Below are 20428 nucleotides of genomic sequence, written 5' to 3' on the forward strand. Positions count from 1 at the left end.
ATTCCCCCCAGCCTCAAAAGGGAGCCTTCCTACACTGTCAGTGGGAATGTAAGTTGGTGCTGCCACTATGGAAAACAATATGGAGGTTCCTCAAAAAACCAATAATAGAGTTGCCATATGGTCCAGCATCCCACTCCTGGGCATATATTTGGAGAAAACTCTAATCTGTAAAGATACATGCACCCTTATGTTCATAGCAGCACTACTCCCAAGAATGGAAGCAACCTAAATGTCCATCAACAGATGAATGGTTAAGGAAGATGTGGTATACGTATGCAATGGAATATTACTCAGCTGTAAAAAAGAATGAAATGCCATTTGCAGCAACATAGATGGACCTAGAGATTAAAGAGAAAGACATATTGATAGGATATCACTTACATGTGGAATATGAAACACAACACAAATGAACATATCAATGATACAGAAACAGGCTCACAGATGTAGAGAATAGGCTTGTGGTTGCCAAGGGGAAGCAGGGGCAGGGGAGGGAAGGATTAGGAGTTTGGGATTAGCAGATGCAAACTATTATATATAGGATGGATAAACAACAAAGCCATACTGTATAGCACAGGGAATTGTATTCAATACCCTTTGATAAACCACAATGGAAAATAGTATGAAAAAACAATGTATATGTCTGTGTGTGCATGTATGTGTGTGTGTATATATGTGTATATTCAGATATATATATTCAGATATATTTATATATGTATTTGAATCACTTTGCTGTATAGCAGAAATTAATACATCATTATAAATTAACTATACATTAATAAAAATTTTTTTAATCACTTCCAGCCTAGAACCACTGAACCACATTCATCTGTCTCTAGATTTGAGCCCAGGAGCTTAGGGTCAGGCAAAGTTGAGAAACCACCCTGAAAGATGCTGGCCCAGAAAAGAGGACCAATTCCTATTCCACACAGAGAGGTGACAATCAAGTGACGCTGTGAGCAGGCAACAAATGAGAAACTCAAGGCCTCCTTTTGTTTTAGCTGAGTCAGTGGACTTCAGCTTTTTGGCACTTGATCTCCTCTTTGGAAAGAGATGGTATCTTGAGGATAAAAGGCAAACTACAAGTCCCACTATGCCTCCTTGGGCAAGGCTAGGACCCCTCCCATGGCCAGGGCCAGAGTGGGCATAGAGTTTGGAGGGGACCTCAGGATGTGTAGATATGTAGTAGGGGCTGGCTTCTAAGTAGTGGGACTTGCGAGCCTTCCTCTAACGACGAAAAAGAGGAGGAGCGTGGGAATGGGTTCCTCCTGGTGATGTCAGGAGGGACCAGTGAAGCTCCGGAGATGTCAGAGAGTAGCTGAAGTGCAACATGGTGTAGACTAGAAACCCAGATAAAATTTACTTCAGATCCTCCTGCTTATAGGAAAGTCTTAGAAGGTAAAAGAATGTTTCTCTTTGGATAAGACTGTCTACCACAGATTAGATATGAAATGGTGAGATCTTCCAGATTCCTCTTCTGGGTGTGTGTATGTGCAGAAGCTGGAAAAATGTAGGAATTTTATATACATATGCCATCATTTCTATATTGATAAGGAATATTGAAATAAGACTCTTATCAAGCTGGAAAAGTCTTATTCCTCTATTAAACTAAGACTATTGCATAACCGGCTCTTATTCTGTGTAGTAAGTAGTGTTATGCCTTTCTGCCATGAATGTTGAGTGGCTTAATTTATTATTAACAATAGCTCCAAGCTGCCTTGGAATGGAAGCTCTTATTGATACATAATTTTTGTTATCTCTGAGCCCCAGGGGTGGTCAGTTTCACTGAGCCCAATGGCAACTCATGTGAGTTTTTCTTTTTAGTCTCATGTCCCTTAACCCGTCTCCTTCTTCTCTACTTCATCAACTTTCATAACCGGACCCCCAAGTACTCTCTGAGCAATGAGTGGCCACTGGACTTCTCTTTATGCGAAACAGCGTGACAAGAAAGGGTGTCCATAATCACATTTCGTTTGCCCTGTTTCGTTTCAGGCACTTCTGGATCCAGCTGTATGACAGCTGCACTAGGAAACACCTGGAGTCACAGTGTGAACACCCGGCTGATTCTCCAGTACCTTGGTTCAGAGAAAAGACAGGTGAGTACTTTGACAATATTCTCCATCAAGGTGAGAGAACAAGATGTACCAGTCTGTGTTCATCTTCTAAAAGCACTGGCCACCCTATCTGTTCTGGGCCAGCACAATCCGAGGGTGGGTAAAGAAACCAGCCTCCCTGCCTGACTCAATAGCAGTTAAAGTGGGGAGACAGGTCACATGCAGGAAAAAAAATATAAAAATAGACCCCCTAGAGTTAGCTTGTCCCCTGATACTTGCCAACAACTTGTGAATGACCAAGGTCCACACCTCTAGGGGTCTCAGTGAATGGTCATGGCTCTTGGTTGGTGTTTGTTGAGGACTAGATAATTTGTATACAAATTAAATAACAATGGTGCTTTTTCTTGAGGTCAGTGTGTTTTGAAATCCTGCTAAGTGAATACCCAGATCCTGGGACTTTTGCATTAACTCATAAACCAGTAGATTAAAACATTGAATGATGCCAGCGATTATCCAAAAGGATAATGACTCTCTCACAGCTCTCTGTTGACGCTTCCTCTCCTTGACTCAAGTGAGAAATTCCCTCTTCTACCCAAAAAAAGTTTCTTTCTGTATCTTTCTTAATCTTCCCTCTTGATCCAAAGAAAAGGACACCACAGGCTGACCCCTTTGGTAAAATGTGTCCTAATTAGCCAGTTTATTTTTCCTGATGTCCAGCTTCAGCTTTATCCTGCTTGTGTGGACCAGGTTCCATCACGACCTCTCCTGCAAGCAGGAGGAAGAAGACAGGGTGATTATTCTGATGTGTTAAATGGGGCAAACTTCAGAAGGCAGATTTGCCCATCTTGCTGAATATATGACAGATCTGAGTTATTCACGAAAGAGGCATGAAATATCCTACTGGTGGTCCTTCCTGGAGAAGGGGGTGGGAGGGGAATTTACCTGAATGAGGTAAACTGGCTCTTTTTCAAGGAATCAGGAATCATCAAAAACAGACATGAGCCTTTGCCTGTTCCAGATGTAACTTTCAGAGTGCCCTTGGTTACAGACCGGAGGAGCCTTCTTAGTTTGCTGGGGACTGTGTAAATAACATTCCAGCTAGATGATTGAGTCAGCCATGTTCTGAGAAGATCGAGCTGCTTGTTTTCATTTAGGGGAACATTCTTGAGTTTTCAGGCCCTGGCGTGCTCATTACCTCAGTGATACCTTTTCCCTGATGATTCAAGGATCCTGAGCTCTAAATCCATCACTTCTCTTTCCCTGGAGCATGTCCGAAAATGTTCCTGTTGAGCCTGATGACCTCCGGTTTGTACCTGAAGTCATAAATCATGTTAAATAAACCCTGCTTGCGGTGAACAGGGATATCATTAAGGATTGTAAAGCACCACTACCTAAACTCTGATTTGAGGAAGGAGAGTTCCTTGTGAGTTCATTTATTTTCATGGATCCCTCACCTCACTCCTTGAAAACTTGTAGTTTCTCTCTGTTTTAGATGTTAGATGATGCTCACTGATTTTATGATTCATTTCTGATATGGTACCATGAAGCCCAGGTTCCCAGAGCTTTACTAATTCTAGTTAGTATTTTTTAGTAAATAAAGGCATTAGAGCCACATTTTTCTTTTCCTTTTGTTTTAATAAATTATCCAGCCATTTCCATTTTATCAGTGTCAGCAGGAAGTAGCTGGTAGGACACATGCTATTATTTTGGGTACTTTTGGTGACGAGGATTTTGGTGGCCCTGGGTTCTTGACTCATAAGGTCAGATGCAGGCCACTGGTCCTGAGAAGAATGGATCGATCAGTGACAGTCTATCAACTCACATCCTATTAGATGGGTCAGCGGTGTTATCTTAATCTACAGAGGACAGCTTGTTACTATCATTACTAATCAATCAAGAGCAGAGTTAAATGTCTTTGAATCATGTTTTCAAAGAATAGTTAGAAATTAAAATATGATCAATGTTAAAATGGACAACCCAGGCAAAAGGACTTTAGTGAATGTATAGAAATGCATGTGCCTCTTGGGACCAGTTGTTAAATTTATGACCAAATAACTAGGATAAACTTTGATATAGAAGACACATCTCTATCTGATGACCTTATCTCCCCTTAGAGGATGTGCCTGGTGAGTCACTGAGCCTTTCCTGTGCTCTTACTTTATGACCAAGTAGAGAAGCCATATGAAGATAAACCTTTTCTGGGATATGCACACAAAACAATTCTTTAAAGCTACCCTTTAAGGTAATTGCACCAAACAATATTTCCTTTGAACACAATTTAGTAGGAGGATCAGCCTAAGGTGGGCAGACCCATGGAACACCAGCCACTTGGGGAATAGGTTTTTTTTTTTTTTTTTTTTCAAATGCGCAGGCAGAGGCCACTGCACCAAAGGATCAAGGTTATGGAATAAGGATTACGTTTTATCCCCTTTCTGTGACATTGAGCACAGAGCCTCTTGAATGTGAGGCTTAGTCTGAGACCACAGGACTGGAAGAGGGTCAGGTCAAGCCAAGCAGATCTGCGAGCCGATTAACCCGAGAGCTGAATTGTATAGTCCAAGGCGAGGAGTCCTCCCTGGGTGATTATTTTCTTTACACCCTGGAAACTTTGTAAAATTATATAACCAAGAAAGAAATCTCCTTATCAGGGCACAAGCCAAGTTAATTCTCTTGTTTATTCTGCTTCAGTGTTTGTAAAAACCCTCTTAAGAAGCTGGGGAACATTTTCTTTTGGACTAATTTAGCTTTTTTCCATTTGACTTTTATTTACTCCTTTCCTCCTCTGCTTCAATCCTGCCCCACCCTTTTAGCAGTGTTCTTATTCTTACCAAAGACATATCCTTAGAGGAGGATTAAAATGGCTTCTACTAAGTGTTGTTGTTTTGTTCTTAGATTTTTTTTTCTTTTTATGATCAAAAATATGTTTTGGTCGACTCTGTGCATGGTATGGGGATGTAAAGAAGACACAGTCCCTGCCTTCAGGGTTCTTCTGGTCTGTATGGGAGATGAACCAAAATACAGTGTGTAAGTTAAAGAACAGACTCATATTCAGGTATGAGTTTGATTTGTGATATATAAAGTCGTTAAGACAATAACTGCTTTGCTTGGAGTTCCCATCTTGGCGCAGTGGTTAACAAATCCGACTAGGAACCATGAGGTTGCGGGTTCGGTCCCTGCCCTTGCTCAGTGGGTTAACGATCCGGCGTTGCCGTGAGCTGTGGTGTAGGTTGCAGATGCGGCTCGGATCCCGCGTCGCTGTGGCTCTGGCATAGGCTGGTGGCTGCAGCTCCGATTCAACCCCTAGCCTGGGAACCTCCATATGCCACGGGAGCAGCCCAAAGAAATAGCAAAAAGACAAAAAAAAAAAAAAAAAACAAAACTACTCCAACTGATCAACAAATTAAGCAAAGTAGCAGGATATAAGATTAATATTCAGAAATTAGTCACATTTCTATATACTAACAATGAAATATTAGAAAAGGAATACAAAAAAAAAAAAAGACAATAACTGCTTTGAAGCCAGAGGAAGGTAAACTCATCAGAGTCACATTTGTCTTTTCAGAAGGCGAGACTTGATCACTTTATTATTATGTTTTTAAATTTTATTGGAACATAGCTGACTTACAAAGTTGTGTTAATTTCAAGCATACAGCAAAGTAAATGACTTATACATATACACCTATCCATTCCTTTGCAAATTATTTTCCTGTATGGGTTATTACACAGTATCGAGTCAATTTCCCTGTGCTATACAGTAGGTCCTTTTTACTTGTCTATTTTATGTATAGTAGTGTGTATATATCAACCCCACCCCCCAATTTATCCCTCCCTACCCCCCACATTTCCCCTTTGGTAAACGTAAGTTGGATTTCGAGTATGTTTCTGTTTTATAAGTTCTATTGTATCATTTTTATTAGATTCCATGTCTTAGTGATCTTGATCACTTTAAATCAGCAAGCCCAGCTGCACTTCACACTCACCACAGAGGCATTTACAAAATACCAATACCAGGGAGTCACCCCAACCAAGTAAATCAAAATTGCTGGCAATAGGACCAGGCATCAGTGTTCATTTTCTTTTTAAAGTTCCTCCCCACTCCTCCAATGATTCTACTGGGCAGCCAAGTCTAAAACCTCTGCCTTAAATAGATCCAATTAGGTGAGTGAGAAAGGAGAAGGAAGATAAGGGGGTGAGGGCAAACGGCAAAATAAGAGAAGCAGGAGGGCAAGTCACATGTTCAGAAGACAATGGCTGGGGTTTGCCTTCTACCCAGAGCAGTGGGCTTGTACACACATTCATTCCACAAACCTTTATTTAGTCACCTCTTCTCTGTGTAAGATGCTAGAGATTCAAAATATGAGTTGGTGTCCTGTAGTTGTTTACAATTTACTTAGGGAAATAGAAAAGCACATAAAGAGTACATGCTGTACCAGCAGAGTGCATCCAGGAAGCATAGAGGAAGGAGCAGTCATTACAGCAAAGGAAGGTTCTGTGACCATTAATGAGGCAGCAGCATACAGAATGGATCGGCTGAGGACTTCCTTTGGGAAGCTCTCACAGTAACCAGGTGCCTTGTAATGGGGGACTGGAAACGTTAGAATGAGGGTGGTTATACTTGAGAGAATGATGAAAAAACTTGATGAAATATTCATACACTTTCTCATCAAATCCTCATGAAGTCTGTTCGTACAAACCACATATGGGATTATATAAATTTTTAAGTGCCCTGGAAGGAGTTATGAAGTAAATTAATCCCACCTAAGCTTCACACCTTCTTGATGAAATAAATATTATGGCTCTCTTATTTCAACAAATTGGAAAGAGGTGACTTTTTCATATAGGAGGTTTATTTAAAATAGACTTTATAATAATATTTTCATCTTCTATTTAGAAGGCACCCTGAAGTTACAGAACACTTGAGGGAAGAATCTAAAGTACCCAGTAAATTGTTGACAAGACCAATTGCTATTACTCAAATTCTTGATTCTTACTTGAATTCTTAGGCTTTTCTCAAAGTCCCAGGTTGTTTTGCATCTTGGAAATATTTAGTGTTTCCTTTCTGGTGATATAATTCTTTTCTCAGTATCCATTTTGTATTTTATTTTATTTTATTTTTATTTTATTTTATTTTATTTGTTGCTTTTTAGGGCTTCACTGCGGCATATGGAAGTTCCCTGGCTAGGGGTTGAATCAGAGCTACAGCTGCTGGCCCACTCCACAGCCACAGCAATGTGGGATCCGAGCCACGTCTGCAACCTACAACACAGCTCAATGCAATACCAGATCCTTAACCCACTGAGCAAAACCCAGGGATTGAACACACATCCTCACAGATACTAGTCAGGCTTGTTTCCAGTGAGACACAATGGGAACTTCCCATTTTGCATTTTAAAAGACTCAAACACCATCACTGTTAGACTTCCAAAACCTGCAGCCCTAATCAGCCCCTCTTCCTTCTGTTTTGCATGCAGTTGAACCTAGCACATGTTTCTAGTCTTGTATCTGTGAGACCCTAATCATGTGCTCCTTGAAGGCTGTGACTGAATCTTATTTGTGTACCCTATGAGGCAAGGCAAATACTCAGCACTTACATCTTCAGTGCATGTATCTTGAAAAGGGGATACATTAGGAGATTGGATTAACACATACATACTCCTATATATAAAGTAGATAAGCAGCAACGACCTGCTGTAAAGCACGGGGAACTCTACTCAATATCTTGTAACAACCAACAATGGAAGAGAGTGTAAAAAAAAAGAATATATATATACATACATACACATATATATATATATATATATATATATATATATATATATACACACACACATACATATATATATACACACCAAATCACTTTACTCTTGAAACTAACACAACATTATAAATCAACTGTATTTCCATAAAATTTTTTTAAAAACAAAGACAGACAGATCTGGGGAAAAAAAAAAAAAAAAGGCAAACTCCTTGCATCCATTCTTGGACCTGGTCTTGAGGAAGAAGGACATATTGCTTGTTTAGAATCACTCTTCTCCATAGGAATTGAGTTTTGCAGTGTAAAAATTCCTTTCAAGTATTAGTAATTGTCAGTGAAAAAGGTCAGCATCAGACCTTGTAACTCAAGCAGATACTTCTTTAGAAACTGAAAGAATACTGCATATAGGAATAACTTTTGTCAGAAGCAGCCTGCTGGGAACTGTGGGAGAGTGGGAGCCCGGCTTCCCTGAAATCCTACATGGAATTCCTTTGTGTTGGCAAGCCAGAGGTCTAAATGTAGACCCAGGCAGAGTGAGTGAGGGCTCCCCCGGCTGCTTTCAGGGCACAGGCAGCAAGGGGACTTGGGTTGAGGGGAAAGATAGGAAATCTTGGTTGTTCTCTTCCGCAAGTCTGAGGTTCTCTCTGTGGCTGGAAAGGCTTCATGAAGGACTGAGTAACCAAAGAAACGATGATAAATGTTTTCTGCCAGATAAACTGAAGGGCAGATTTGGAGCAAGAATGTCAGGCATATATCCGTATTCATCCAAACCAAGAAAGACGTTGGAGATGATGTTTTACCTGAAGTTAAGTCACAGTGTTATGCACCCTCTACCTTGGTGAAATGGCTCCAGGTTGTTCAGTGTGTTTGTTGCCTTGTCTTCTGCCCCAACTCATCTGCTTTTCTTAGGCAAAGAGACTGTGTGTGTGTGTCTTGATCCAGCCAGAGAAGTTTGGCTGTGTTACAGGGGTGGGAGAAATTTCTTTTTAAGCAGAAATCTCTGCAGAAATAGCAAAGGGAACAGAGAATCCCAGCCAAGTACATTGCCTTGGGTATAAATGTTCCCTCCCTTTTCAGAGCCGCTCAAGTGTGAAATCTAACCCACTGCCTACACTCTTCCATCACAAGTGCTCTAACAGGTATTGAGAGACTGGGAGAATGTATAAAAGGGGAACCCAGAAGGGGGACTTTTAAAAGCATTCTTTTTTCAGGTCACCAGGCAAATAAATATATTAAAATCTGAGGAAATCCCACCTGGAAGCACACTGGAACAGCAAAGGAACATGGTGGGCTAGGACTCATGGAGCAGAAAGACAGGCTCTGGCTGAGAAAGGACAACTCACATACCCAAGCACACACTTCCTCTCTCTAGCTCCACATTTGAAATAAGAATATCAGTATCTTCTCCACCATTTACCAAAAACCTCTATCAAACTCCCTTTGAAAAAGTCCACATACCTCCAGAATCACTCCTTCTGAATGGGCTCAGGTAGGGAAAACTTGCACTCGAAGTAGTTCCATGGGAAACTGATGGTTAAAAATGCATCAGGACCACTGCTCCCCTGCTTCTGATGGGGGTGCTCCCTTTCAGATGCTTTGTCTGCAATAAACCATGTGCCTCTGCTGAGAGAGAGAACCCATTTTCCTAGGAGATTTTGAGCCACATGAGGTCAATAGAAGTTCAAATAAAAATCAAACCAAAACAAGGGTTGAGGATCCACCATAGGGTTTTAAATACATTTTTTTTAATCAAGTAGAGTTGCAAAATTGAGTGTCGCCACCATTTCAAAAAAGAACAGGTAATTTAACACCAAAAAAAGTAGATAGGGGGGCCTCCATGAACGGAGTACCAAGCTGTGGATGGAATGCATTTGTTTTTCTGGAAGACTTAATACATGTCCTCATTTCTCTCTTTGAGGAGCATAGCGGCTGACCATCAGCGGCTGGGTGAGTGGTCCCCTCACCAAGTGTTTAGGTGACTTCCCCTGTGATGAACCTGTCATTTCACCTGTATCTTGCCACCTCCATCATTCTCCTACCACTCTGACTGGTTTTTACTTTTTTTACACACTGTCTGGTACTAAATCCTCTTCTTCAGTGACATCCCCTGCCCCAGCTCTAACTTGCTAAGTAAACCAGGGCAAAGACGTGGATGAGAGAGTTCTAGAGAAATCTCAGCTGTTGCAGGAAGTAGAAGAGACGGAGGGCTTTGGAACCAAACCGAAGACCTCATTGTCAGGCCAGCGAAACAGCGTAGGAAACAGCTACAAGATCTCTAGGTCAAGGCGTTGACCTGGGAGTCAAGGATGCTGACATTTACTTGGCTCATTTGAACATGAAGCTTGGACAGGATGTTGTAGTTTTGCCTTGGTTGCTTAGTTATGAGCAAGAAGAAAATGAGGCGACATCTTTAGTTAGGAAAAGCAGAGAAGGATTCAGTATCTACGTAAACTAGGGACTGTTTACAAAGGAACCAGCACTTTCCCTAGGACAAAGCCTTTAGAATACAACAGTGTCCCATCTGAGATGCCCCTTGTGGATCCTCTGATCCAGTGATGCTTGTCTCCAACGAACTTAAGAACTCCAGGTATTTGTTAACAATGAAGACTCCCAGCCCCCCTTCCCCACGTGACCACCCAGAGGGTGATTCTCAGACCCACACTCGATTCTAGCCCCTTTGTTGCAGGTGAGCAAGTTAGGGTGACTTATTTAGGGTCACACAACCAGGACGCAGTAGAAACGGAACTAAGAGTAAATTCTCTCAATTTCTAATCTGTTGCCATTTTCACCTTACAGTGCTAACTTTTAGTAGGAAAACTCGGCAGAAAGGTCCCCAACTCAGTCAAATTACTAGGTTTGCAGGCCACATGATTTTTATATTCCCTCTGACTCTCAGTGGTTCATAAAAAGGTTCTACAGAATTCTGCAGAAAAATATTTTTAAAAGGCACCCCCACCCCACATTACAATGAATTACCAGATGAAAGTCAGCGTTTTAAATTCCTGGGCCCAGACATGTGAATAAGTGACTTCTTCCAAGTTGAACCTCACCGTGAGCGTGGACTTCCCAGTCGAATGACTTACAGACGGCATCCTGCAAACAGGATGCCTCTGCTGCAAATGGTCATTTGTGCTCATGGAGGCACCTCCTTAAATCTTGACCTTCCAGTTACCTACCTTCCTGGGCTAAAGATGTGTGATGGTTTGGGAAAACTAGAGTTCTCTGGTCTTTTGTTTGTCTGGTCTTCTCAGTATGGGAGAGTCTTTTGGTTATCATATTTCTTGATCTTTGCATCTTTAGTTTGAAAAGTCTGAGTGGAACAGAGAGAGAAAGGGAGGCAGGAGGTAGCCCACACGGGACCCGTTTTCTGCCATCTTGGGAGTCCATTTGCTTGGTAGTGACGAGCATCCTTTCTCTGTTCCAGTGCTCAGGCAGCACTACTTTAACGCCTCTTTAATGTCCAGGAAAGGAAGGAAGTTAGACTTTATTGAGTACCTACCTACCTGCAGGCATCATGTTTGATCCTTTCACTTTTCCATCAACCTCCCCAAGAACCCTTTAGCATCTACCTTTTTACAAAGAGAGCAACTGGACTAGGAAGATACATAACATGTATTCAGTACTGGTACCAAGATTGGAAACCAAGTATGTGTAACTCCAGAGCCTCAATTTTTGTTTTTTATTTTGGTTTTTTTTTTGGGGGGGTGGGGCGTCTATGCCATTTTCCTTGAGATGTAAGCTTTTTTTTTTTTTTTTTCAATTTAGGCATATAATGAGATGCTGGAAAGTGAAGGCTTGACTTAGCAGTGATTCTTTTGTTCTTACTATCTTCCTCTCAGATTTTTTTCCCTGCGGAGGACTGGATCTAGAATGTCATTTAGCTTACCTCCAAGGCTTACTGAGTTACATATTAGAACAGCACTTCCCACTCAGGGACATCAGGAAGGAAAAGATGAGCTGCTTCTTGCTTTTTCTCTCTTGCTCTTGCCATTATCTGGCTTGTGACTCCTCGCATGTGACAGATTCAGAATGCTCCTGGCCCTGTCTGTGTATACGATTTGAAAAGCACAGCTTCTCACACATGTGGCCCAGCCAGGTCCAATTTTGGAGAATTTGTTGTCCGATTGCCGTTGATGGGGGAGGAGGCCTGCCTGAGGGGGTGCACTGCCTGAGCCTATGGCCTCTGCTTCTCTCCCAGGGGTCCGCTGTGGCTGTGAGGGTCACCACCTCATACAATGCCAGTTTGCATTTCGGCCTCATTGGGACAGTGCACGGGGCGGAGCTTCAGGCCCTTCTAACATCTTCATGGCTTATGAAATCAGGTGTAGGGCCATGGGAAGCAGACAGAGGATTTACATGATGGAGGCGTGAGGGAAAATGAATCAAATGTGTCTCTAGCATTTGGTTTGAATGACTGTAAGTCTGATTATGTTACCATAACATTTTATGATATTCTGAACATTATCCAATGCATGATTGATTGTCAGCTGTAATATAATTCACAGAGCTTTCCTGACTTCTGCTGTTCTAAATAATTTGGATATTTTCGTTACCATAGCGTTGACGTACTCTCTCCTTCCTTCCCTCAACCTTCCTCTCTCCCCATTGCTCCTCTCTTCACACCCACCCCTTCAGGCACCTTCCCTGGGTTTTTAAATCCATCAGTGGCTCCTGGCAACTGCCTTAGAGTTCAAATGCTTGAAGCAGAGATTTTTCCACAGAGGGTCTCTTTCTGAAAATTTCCCTTCTTGGCTTGGCAGAGTTTGAGAGTTCTGGCATCTAAGACAAAGAACATGTGTGCTTGAGTCTTGGACCTTTGTTTTATTGTTACCAAAGGGACCACGATGTTGAGAACACCTTTGGAGAGCCAAGCTACAGTGGCCCTACCCACTGCCTGTTTTCTGAATCCTCGACCCAGAACTGGCAGTGAGAGATTGAGTGGGGATTATGCTCCAGGACTCTAGGTAACAGGATCCTCGGAGGGTCAAGCCTCCAGAAAGAGGTCCATCATTATAAACCTCTGAAAGTTAGACCTGAGGCATTTGGTATGTCTGGGAGGGATTGAAAGCTCCCCTCCCCTCCCCACCTCCCCCCCCCCCCCCGTCCTGGCTTTCTGATTGCTTTGCCTTGTCCACTTAGCCATTTATTGAGAGTTTCTTTTGTGCCAGTTACTCTGCTACAGGCTTCGTGGGCATTTTCTTGTTCAAGCCCCACGACTACCCTATGAGGTCTGTATTACTAGGTACACTTTAAAGATGAGTATACTGAGGTTTATAGAACTTCTCAAAACTGTTCTGAATCCCATGGCTTCTAAGGGGGCCCTTCCTATACACACTCTTTCCCCTACATCACTGAGCTCTTAACCGTTACCCTCTACTGAGCCCCGTGTTAATATAAGATTATTCATGCACACTGCTTGGAATTAATTGCAGAACATGTCTCCACTCAACCTTCCATGGTCGTAGGAGGTAGAATGGTGTCTTCAAAGAGTGGAATGAGTCATTGCCTGGAAAGAGCTGTGTCCATCTCTGTTAAGTAATCATTAGCTACTTCCTATAGTGATGTGGCTCTGGGTGCCAGCAGAACACCTGAGGAAGAACAAGAGCCATGAGACCTGGTCCTCTGAATCTCACCATCCAGTCAGCGGACATTTTGACCCTTCTTCTCTCAGCTTCCACGTTCTGGCCTTTCAGCCAGTGTCTTTTCCATCTTCTGGTATGGCTTCAGCATTCTGCCATGTATTGTCAAAGCAGTCTCTGTGGAGTCTTGCCCACAGTAGGGACAGATCTGTGCCCACCTGTTCAAGGTCTACTCCAGGGGGGACCTGCAGGGCCAGGAAGTACAGGGGCAGAGACATCCCTTCTCTCATGGATGGTACACAATGACAGATAAGCAATAGCTACCTCTTTACGCTTTCCTTGCAAGGTCACTCTCCCCACCAAATAGTCAGTGCCATGGTTAACCTTTAAATCCTTCTAGAGTTGTCCATTCTTCTCTGAAAATATTGAGCCAGCACCCTGAGGAAGGTTCATTCAATGTCTAGGGAAATGGGAAAACTCTTGGCAGTTCTGTTTTATCCCAGAGGTGCCTCCTTAAAACACAAGTTCAGGAGATCCAGTGTGGCCTCTACCCCTTCAATAACCATGCTTATACCATTCTCTTGTTTGTAGCTATTTAGACAGGATTCTTTCCAGTCCTAAGGTCCTATACTGGCCATGCATTGGCACGTTAAGCAGCTCTTTGTGACTAATCTCCATTTTCTCCTTGTGACCCCATTTTGGAATTAGCCCCACCTATTGATTGATTGATTGGCCAGACCCATGGCATGTGGAAGTTCCCAGGCTGAATCTGTGCCACAGCAGGGCCCTGAGCCACAGCAGTAACAACACCAAATCCTTGAGGTCTAGGCCACCAGGGAACTCCTAGCCTTACCTTTTTACACACCCTCTCCCCCTTTTCTCATTTAGACCTCGCTCTGAGATCCCTGTGATGGCCTCTGCTAAGAGCGTGTCAGCATTTGATCCCATTGCTTTGCAAAGGCTAGTCCTTCTCAACAGCCACCTTGTAACCTATTAAACAGCAGACACTCCTACCAAAGGCTTCATTTGTCTCTGTACATAGAGGGTCTCCTTACCTGTGGTGTTGGTCCAAAGGCCAAGTGTTTTCAAAGAAAACCCACTGAGACAAGTTGGCTGAGCAGCTGCCATAGCATCTATTAAACCACTTCTTCTCTCCCCAAAATCTAATATTTATCCTCAGTTAGGAAACAATATACATTACAGCTTAAAATCTTTTGTGGTAAATCTGCCAGAGCCTGTAATATCAGTCGTCCTGTGTGCACTAACCATAGACGTGGACCCTCTTATAACTCTTCTGTTTTCAACTAGAGGAGACCATTAAATTTCCTTTGTGTTTGACGCTCCCTCTCTCCTCCTTTACTGCCTTCACATCTTTGCTGGATAGAAATGTGTGCCAAATGCTGGAAATATGAAGTCAAATAAAATCTGATTTCCTGCCTGAAAGAATCATGCAGCAGAGAAAAAACACCAAGTAGAGGGTGACAGACGTGACTATGTATAAGACGACATTGAGAGGCCGTAACAGAGGACAACGTGGGCATCAATGTTCGGATGGTCAGAACTCCCAGTAGGGAAGGTGTGGTCAGCAGAGGATTCGGAGGAGGGTATAATGTTTAAGATAAGACTTGAAAGGCATATCAGGACTTGCTAGGTATATGGGGAAGGAGGCCGAGGAAGCTGTATGAACAAAGACTTCGAGGTGGGAACTGCAAGTGATCCTTCATTAGTGCTGCTGGGGAGGGTATGTGGGTGTCTATGCAATGGGGTGAGGGGTATAAAGATAAAGCAAGAAAACATAGGACAAATCACACTGGAACTTGAAGGCTCCTAGAAGCCCCACTGAGAGAGAGACTGCCAGCAAGGCTGGGACATCCAATTTGCATTTTACAAGGCTCTTTTGGGCAGGGGTTGGCCATACAGGCTTGGAGAGATTTGAAATGAGATGCAAAGAAATGAGGGCCTGACCTCAGACAGTGGCCATTGAGAGAGAGAAGCAGGAAGAGAGAAGAGATGGTGAGGAGGCAAGATCAACAGCATTTAAGCACAGAGATTGGATCTGGAAGGAGGTTCCAAGGAGGGGTCGTTTCTGATGTAAGTAAGTGAGTAGGTCATGGATTACTAAATGGTTAGTCCACAAGGACCAGCAGGCCTGGCGGGAGACAAGAGCTGGCCTTGTTCAGGACACATGACTTGCTTATGTGTGGCTGGGTCCACTCTTCCAACCCAGGCCTCCATGCCTGCCATCAGGAATTAGCTTGGAGATCAGAAGAGATTTCTTATAATTGTGCAGCATCTGGAGCCAAAGTGTTCTCTTCCCCCGCTGATCCCCCACTATGGCTTCCAGCCCATCATTCCATTCTTCCCCACCCTCAGTGCTGTTTCCCTCTTTTAGAACCCTGGCATCTATAAAGAGACAGTGGTCATCAGAATGTGTGGGAAATGAGGGGAAACTATTTGCAGTCAGGTCCCTGAGCTCAGGGAGGAGAGAGCCTATGGATAGCTGTATCTCCTTCCCCAGTGAATTCTGGCAAACTTCAAGTCCAGCTGTGTGGAATTGGAATTGGTAACTGATTTGGAGAACTACCAATTTAGGCTTCAAAGTTGCTTTTTTTTTTTTTTTTTTTTAAGATTGCCATCTGCAAATTGGAAATCAGGAATCCATGCCTTAGTGGGTCATTCCACTCAATGTCTACTTTGCTCTCTGTTCCCCTCCCTGCCTTTCCCCTGCTCTTCTTGGTACCACAGGAAACTGACTGTGTGATCTGCATTTCTCAGGCTCCCTTCCCATTGCTTCTGCTTAGTTTGGGGCTTTGGAGGGAGGACGAAGGGCAGAAGTATGAGAGAAGCCATGTATTTCTGCCTCCCTCTCTCTGCCTCCAGTGGTATCTCAGGCTATAACACCAGTTCTTCCACCATGATCCCTTGTGCACCCAGCTCCGCAAAGAGCTAGAGATGGGCAACTCTATTCTCTAGGCACAGTAACAGTACTTCTTCCTTCGTTCCTCCAGCCCTAGGGATGTTGCTCTAGTCTCTAAGTTTCTTCACTATCCCCAATTTTTCCTTTCAGCTCTTCCAACGCATTGTAAGTAGCACCCAACATTAAATTTTCCGTCTTAAACTACCTGGGGTGAGTCCTGTTTTCCTGATGGACCCTGATTAACACAGTCTACATAAGCTCTTCGGTTGGTACGTGGTTAATATAAGATCCCAAATAGTCTCCATGGTTCTGTTCCCCAAACGGCTCTTCTGTCTACCATGACTCCCCAGCCCTGAGAGTTGGGTTCCTGGACCAGGCTGTCTTGGAGGGCAAGTGTTTTGTACAGTGCTTCCTGAATGGCATGAGAAAAGGAGCTCTCTTGGCCCAGTCTCCTTCCTGTGGGATTTTCCAAAACTTTCCAGATGTATCTAAGCTCAGGAAACATTTTAATGGCTGAAAATAATGCCTTGTGGGGCTTGGGGGTTTGAAACCAACAGAATCTCCTCTAAAAGAGGTGTGTGTTGAAACGTTTCAGGGTCTATATATATGCATCCAGACCCTGTCCCTCTGTTGTTGAAAGCATGGCAAGCTCCCTCCCTTTAATGGGTTCACGTCATAGAAGAGGTGTTGGCATTCTCTCAAGGCACTGATGTCCCAGAGCAGAGGAGCAGCCTCGAAGGTCAGAATTCTCTCCAGGAAGGACAGTATGATGAAGTGGTTAGCTCTATATTTGGATTCTAATTCAGATTCCACCACAGACTCTGTAAGGAAAATCTATAATCCCCTTCTAAGGCCAATACTAATAGCTGTAAGATTGATCTAAATCATAATAAATCTTTTCTAAGGCCGCTTTTACCGACTTAATGAATTGGGGCACCTGAGAGTCTTGTGAGGATAGGATGTAGAATACATTACTGATTTTCCTCAAACAGGCCCTGACGTTCACTGCTATATTGCCTACATTTCATTGCAAATTTTGGAAGAGACTCTGTTGGGGGATGAAGGTTATTGTTGGCCTGAAGCATCCATCAAAGAAAAGTAGAAGTTGGGGAGCTATACCCGTATGCCTTCTCATATACTTCCATATTAGTCCAAGAAGCAGAGTAATCATTTCTAGTCTGTGGGGCGGAACCTCCAGAAAGTGCTAAGAGGCTCTTACGTGCTCCATCACTTCAGGGAAGAGCTGAAACTCCATCCTTTAGACTGACTCTGAATCCAATTCCATGTCGATCTGTCTGGGCTATGTCCAGGAAGCTCCAAGGTTCTTTAACACAGTAACCACTAACTAGGTTACTTGTGTGGTTATTTGATGACACACAGAACTTTATAGACCTTGGGGTCAGATATATGTTTTATATTGGAAGAGCAGAATTTTAATGCAAAGGAAGCAGGTGGTGTGCACTAATGTGAATGCAGTTTCCAGTGTTTTTGAAATGTCCAGCATTGTATAGTATTGTCACTTCTTCCTTCCTATAAAGTTTCTTCTGTTAACCTACTAGGGAGCTGATGGGATGAATAATAGCCCCAGAAATAATATGGGAGAATTTCTCTATTAGGATACATCAAAAAGCTGGGAAGATTTTTTATTCTCTCAGCGATTAAAACTAATTCATGGATCTAGCATATAACACACATACATAAGCCCACTGTCTTTACCTCTAGCTACCTGGAGAAGAGATTCTCCACTGTGGAAAAAGATAATGATATTTTAGGATTAAGTTCCAGCTTTGTCTCTAATTAGGAATGTGATCTTGGGCAAGTGATTCTGAGTCACAGGTTCCTCTTCTATAAAATAATTGATCCAGAGGAAGAAGCAGTGTCATGCTATACCTCATTTATGATTTGGTACAATGGGAATCTTCTTGATTATCTATGATAGGGGTTAAACCATGAGATACAACCCTAGCACACGGCTCAGTTATTGATTTGGCTGATGACTCCCTCTTGTAATATTTCTCAAGCAGTTGTCGGAAGAATGCCTCTCGGAATCAACCTGCAGAGCTTGTTAAAAATTCAGATTCTTGGGCCTTCCCAGACTAAACCAGCCACACTGGGGGCGGGCCTAGGTATCTTTATTTTTATACATTGCCCAGGTGATTCTTAGGTACACCAGAGTCTAAGATCCACTGCCAACTGACAGTACATAGTGTCCTCTGTGGTGTGATTACTTTAACTCTCCTTACCCTTGGCATCCACTCTGCAGGGTCTTAACTCCAATGCTACCCCTGGCTGGATGATTTGGTCACATCTTTTCATCAGGACCATTTTCTTATTAATAGGATGGGGGGGCTGGAGTATTAATCTCTAAGGAATCCTTGGGTTCTAACAATCCATGATGGAAGTACTCTAGTGACTTGTATCAATTCCTGGACTGACCTTAACAAACCAGTTTCTTGAGTGCCTACTATGTGCTGGACATTGTGCAACTTTTACATATGTTCCATCTCTTCTTTACAGTAAGCTCTGAGAGTAGTACTGTCATTATTCACACTTGACACTTAAGGAACTAAAGCTAGGAAACGTGTAGCAACTTGTCTGAGTCCACATAGCTGATGACTGGAGCCATGGTGGAATGGGATTAAACTGGGGTCATAAACTCATAAATAATGGCCTGTGTTGCTGTGCCCCCAGACTTCCAAAGTCCTGGGGCTTGTCCAGTGTGCTGCTCATCCACCCGTCTTCCACTCTCCCAGCAGAGGAGCCTGATTTTGGTTTCCTTAGATGTTTACTTGGCCTCTTGCTTAAGCATTTGCCTTTCCTACTCAATAACAGTGAAAGGACAAAAAAAATAAAAAATAAAAAATAAAAAAAACGAGGGCTGGAAACATTTTGTTTCCTACAAAAAGAAGATTTTGCAGCCAACTCTGTGGTCGAAAGTATTTTTCCTGTGGTCTCGGGATGGGTTGGATCCCATCTCTTCTTGGCCAGTGTCTGAGAACTTAGCCCATGGCTTCCCATCAAGTCAGCACACAGGACGCTGTGTTTTGGTTTTTTTTTTTTTTAATGAGTGTCTAGTGATGTTGAGTGTGTGCACAGTAGACGGATAGGTCTGTTTGGTTGTATAAGAATGTGTGCACATACCTCTGGCCTTTCCAGGGCAGAGAACCTAGGGGTGGTTTTCCACATGTTGCACACATCAACATAGCTTTTAAAGTTTCATCACTCACACGACAACCAGACAAATTCAGATGCTGACAAAATGAGGGGAGATTGATATGTGAGCCTTATGTGGATTTGTAAGTAATCAGAAAGCCAAGGGAATCTGAGATTTTGACCTGTCACATTACATTTCTTTTCATTCTCAAACGTTCAAATGTTCAATGTTCAAAACCAAGGCACGGGGTTGGTTTTATTAGATGGAGGGGTGGGCTGATGGTGATGCAGCAAATGGGAATTCTGAGGTCAGCCTCCAGCCTGGCCACTTGCAGAGTTCAAGACATCGACCTTTGCCCAGCCTTGCATAAGTCAGTTCTTCTCAAGGATTGCATTTTCCTGTCTGAAAACATAATTAAAAAAAAACAAAAAAACAAAAAAAAAAACAGCTGTAAGCTTCAAATAATAAAAAGCTCTTCTACTGAGAGGTGAATTTAGAGCATTCCAACAAACAAAATTCACAGAAAAGTATTACTAGAGCTAGGTACCTTTTCTTTACTCACAATTTAGATGCTTTCAGTAAGACTTTGCAGTGTGTGGTGGTGCCTAGAACTTTCTACCTTTACTTCCTTTGCTCACGCAGTATTTACCTTCCTGGAAGGACCTTCACTGGAAGAAATCTTACTTTACCTTTATGGCATGGCCTGGATGATATCATTTCATTATAGTCTTCTCAACCACCATGAAAACGTGGTGCTCTGGGTTCCTACTGCACAAGGTTTTAGGTGTCATTTCCCTGCTACATTAAGGCAAGGCTGACTGACTCCTCAAAGTCCCAGTACAGTGTAGAGCAAATGCCCAGCATGTATTTGTTGACTTAAACTTCCCCAAAGATGGCAAGCTACTGCTTGTAACTTCAGAATTCTCTCGTGTGAGTCCTCTATGTAGATTTCCATTGGAGGGGCATTTTTAG

At 42.8% G+C, this 20428-nt stretch overlaps 1 protein-coding gene across 31 annotated transcripts in view; it reads left to right on the plus strand.

The window, feature by feature from the left end:
- RAD51B (RAD51 paralog B) overlaps positions 1 to 20428 on the plus strand; it is a 790317-nt gene that overhangs the window by 531850 nt on the left and 238039 nt on the right. For all 31 annotated transcript variants that reach the window (XR_014811022.1, XR_014811030.1, XR_014811025.1 and 28 more), the window contains one exon: positions 1990 to 2093. Coding sequence is in view for 28 of the 31 variants with exons in the window: in XM_084969574.1 (XP_084825700.1) it covers positions 1990 to 2093 (104 nt within the window). In the remaining 3 variants the exon portion in view is untranslated. The remainder of the gene's footprint in view (positions 1 to 1989; positions 2094 to 20428) is intronic.

The sequence above is a fragment of the Sus scrofa genome, chromosome 7 (genome assembly GCF_054392235.1).
Source record: "Sus scrofa isolate SSC_HxYL_T2T_F1_AM1 chromosome 7, Sscrofa_HxYL_maternal_Yorkshire_Landrace_v2.0, whole genome shotgun sequence".
NCBI classification, from domain to species: domain Eukaryota; kingdom Metazoa; phylum Chordata; class Mammalia; order Artiodactyla; family Suidae; genus Sus; species Sus scrofa.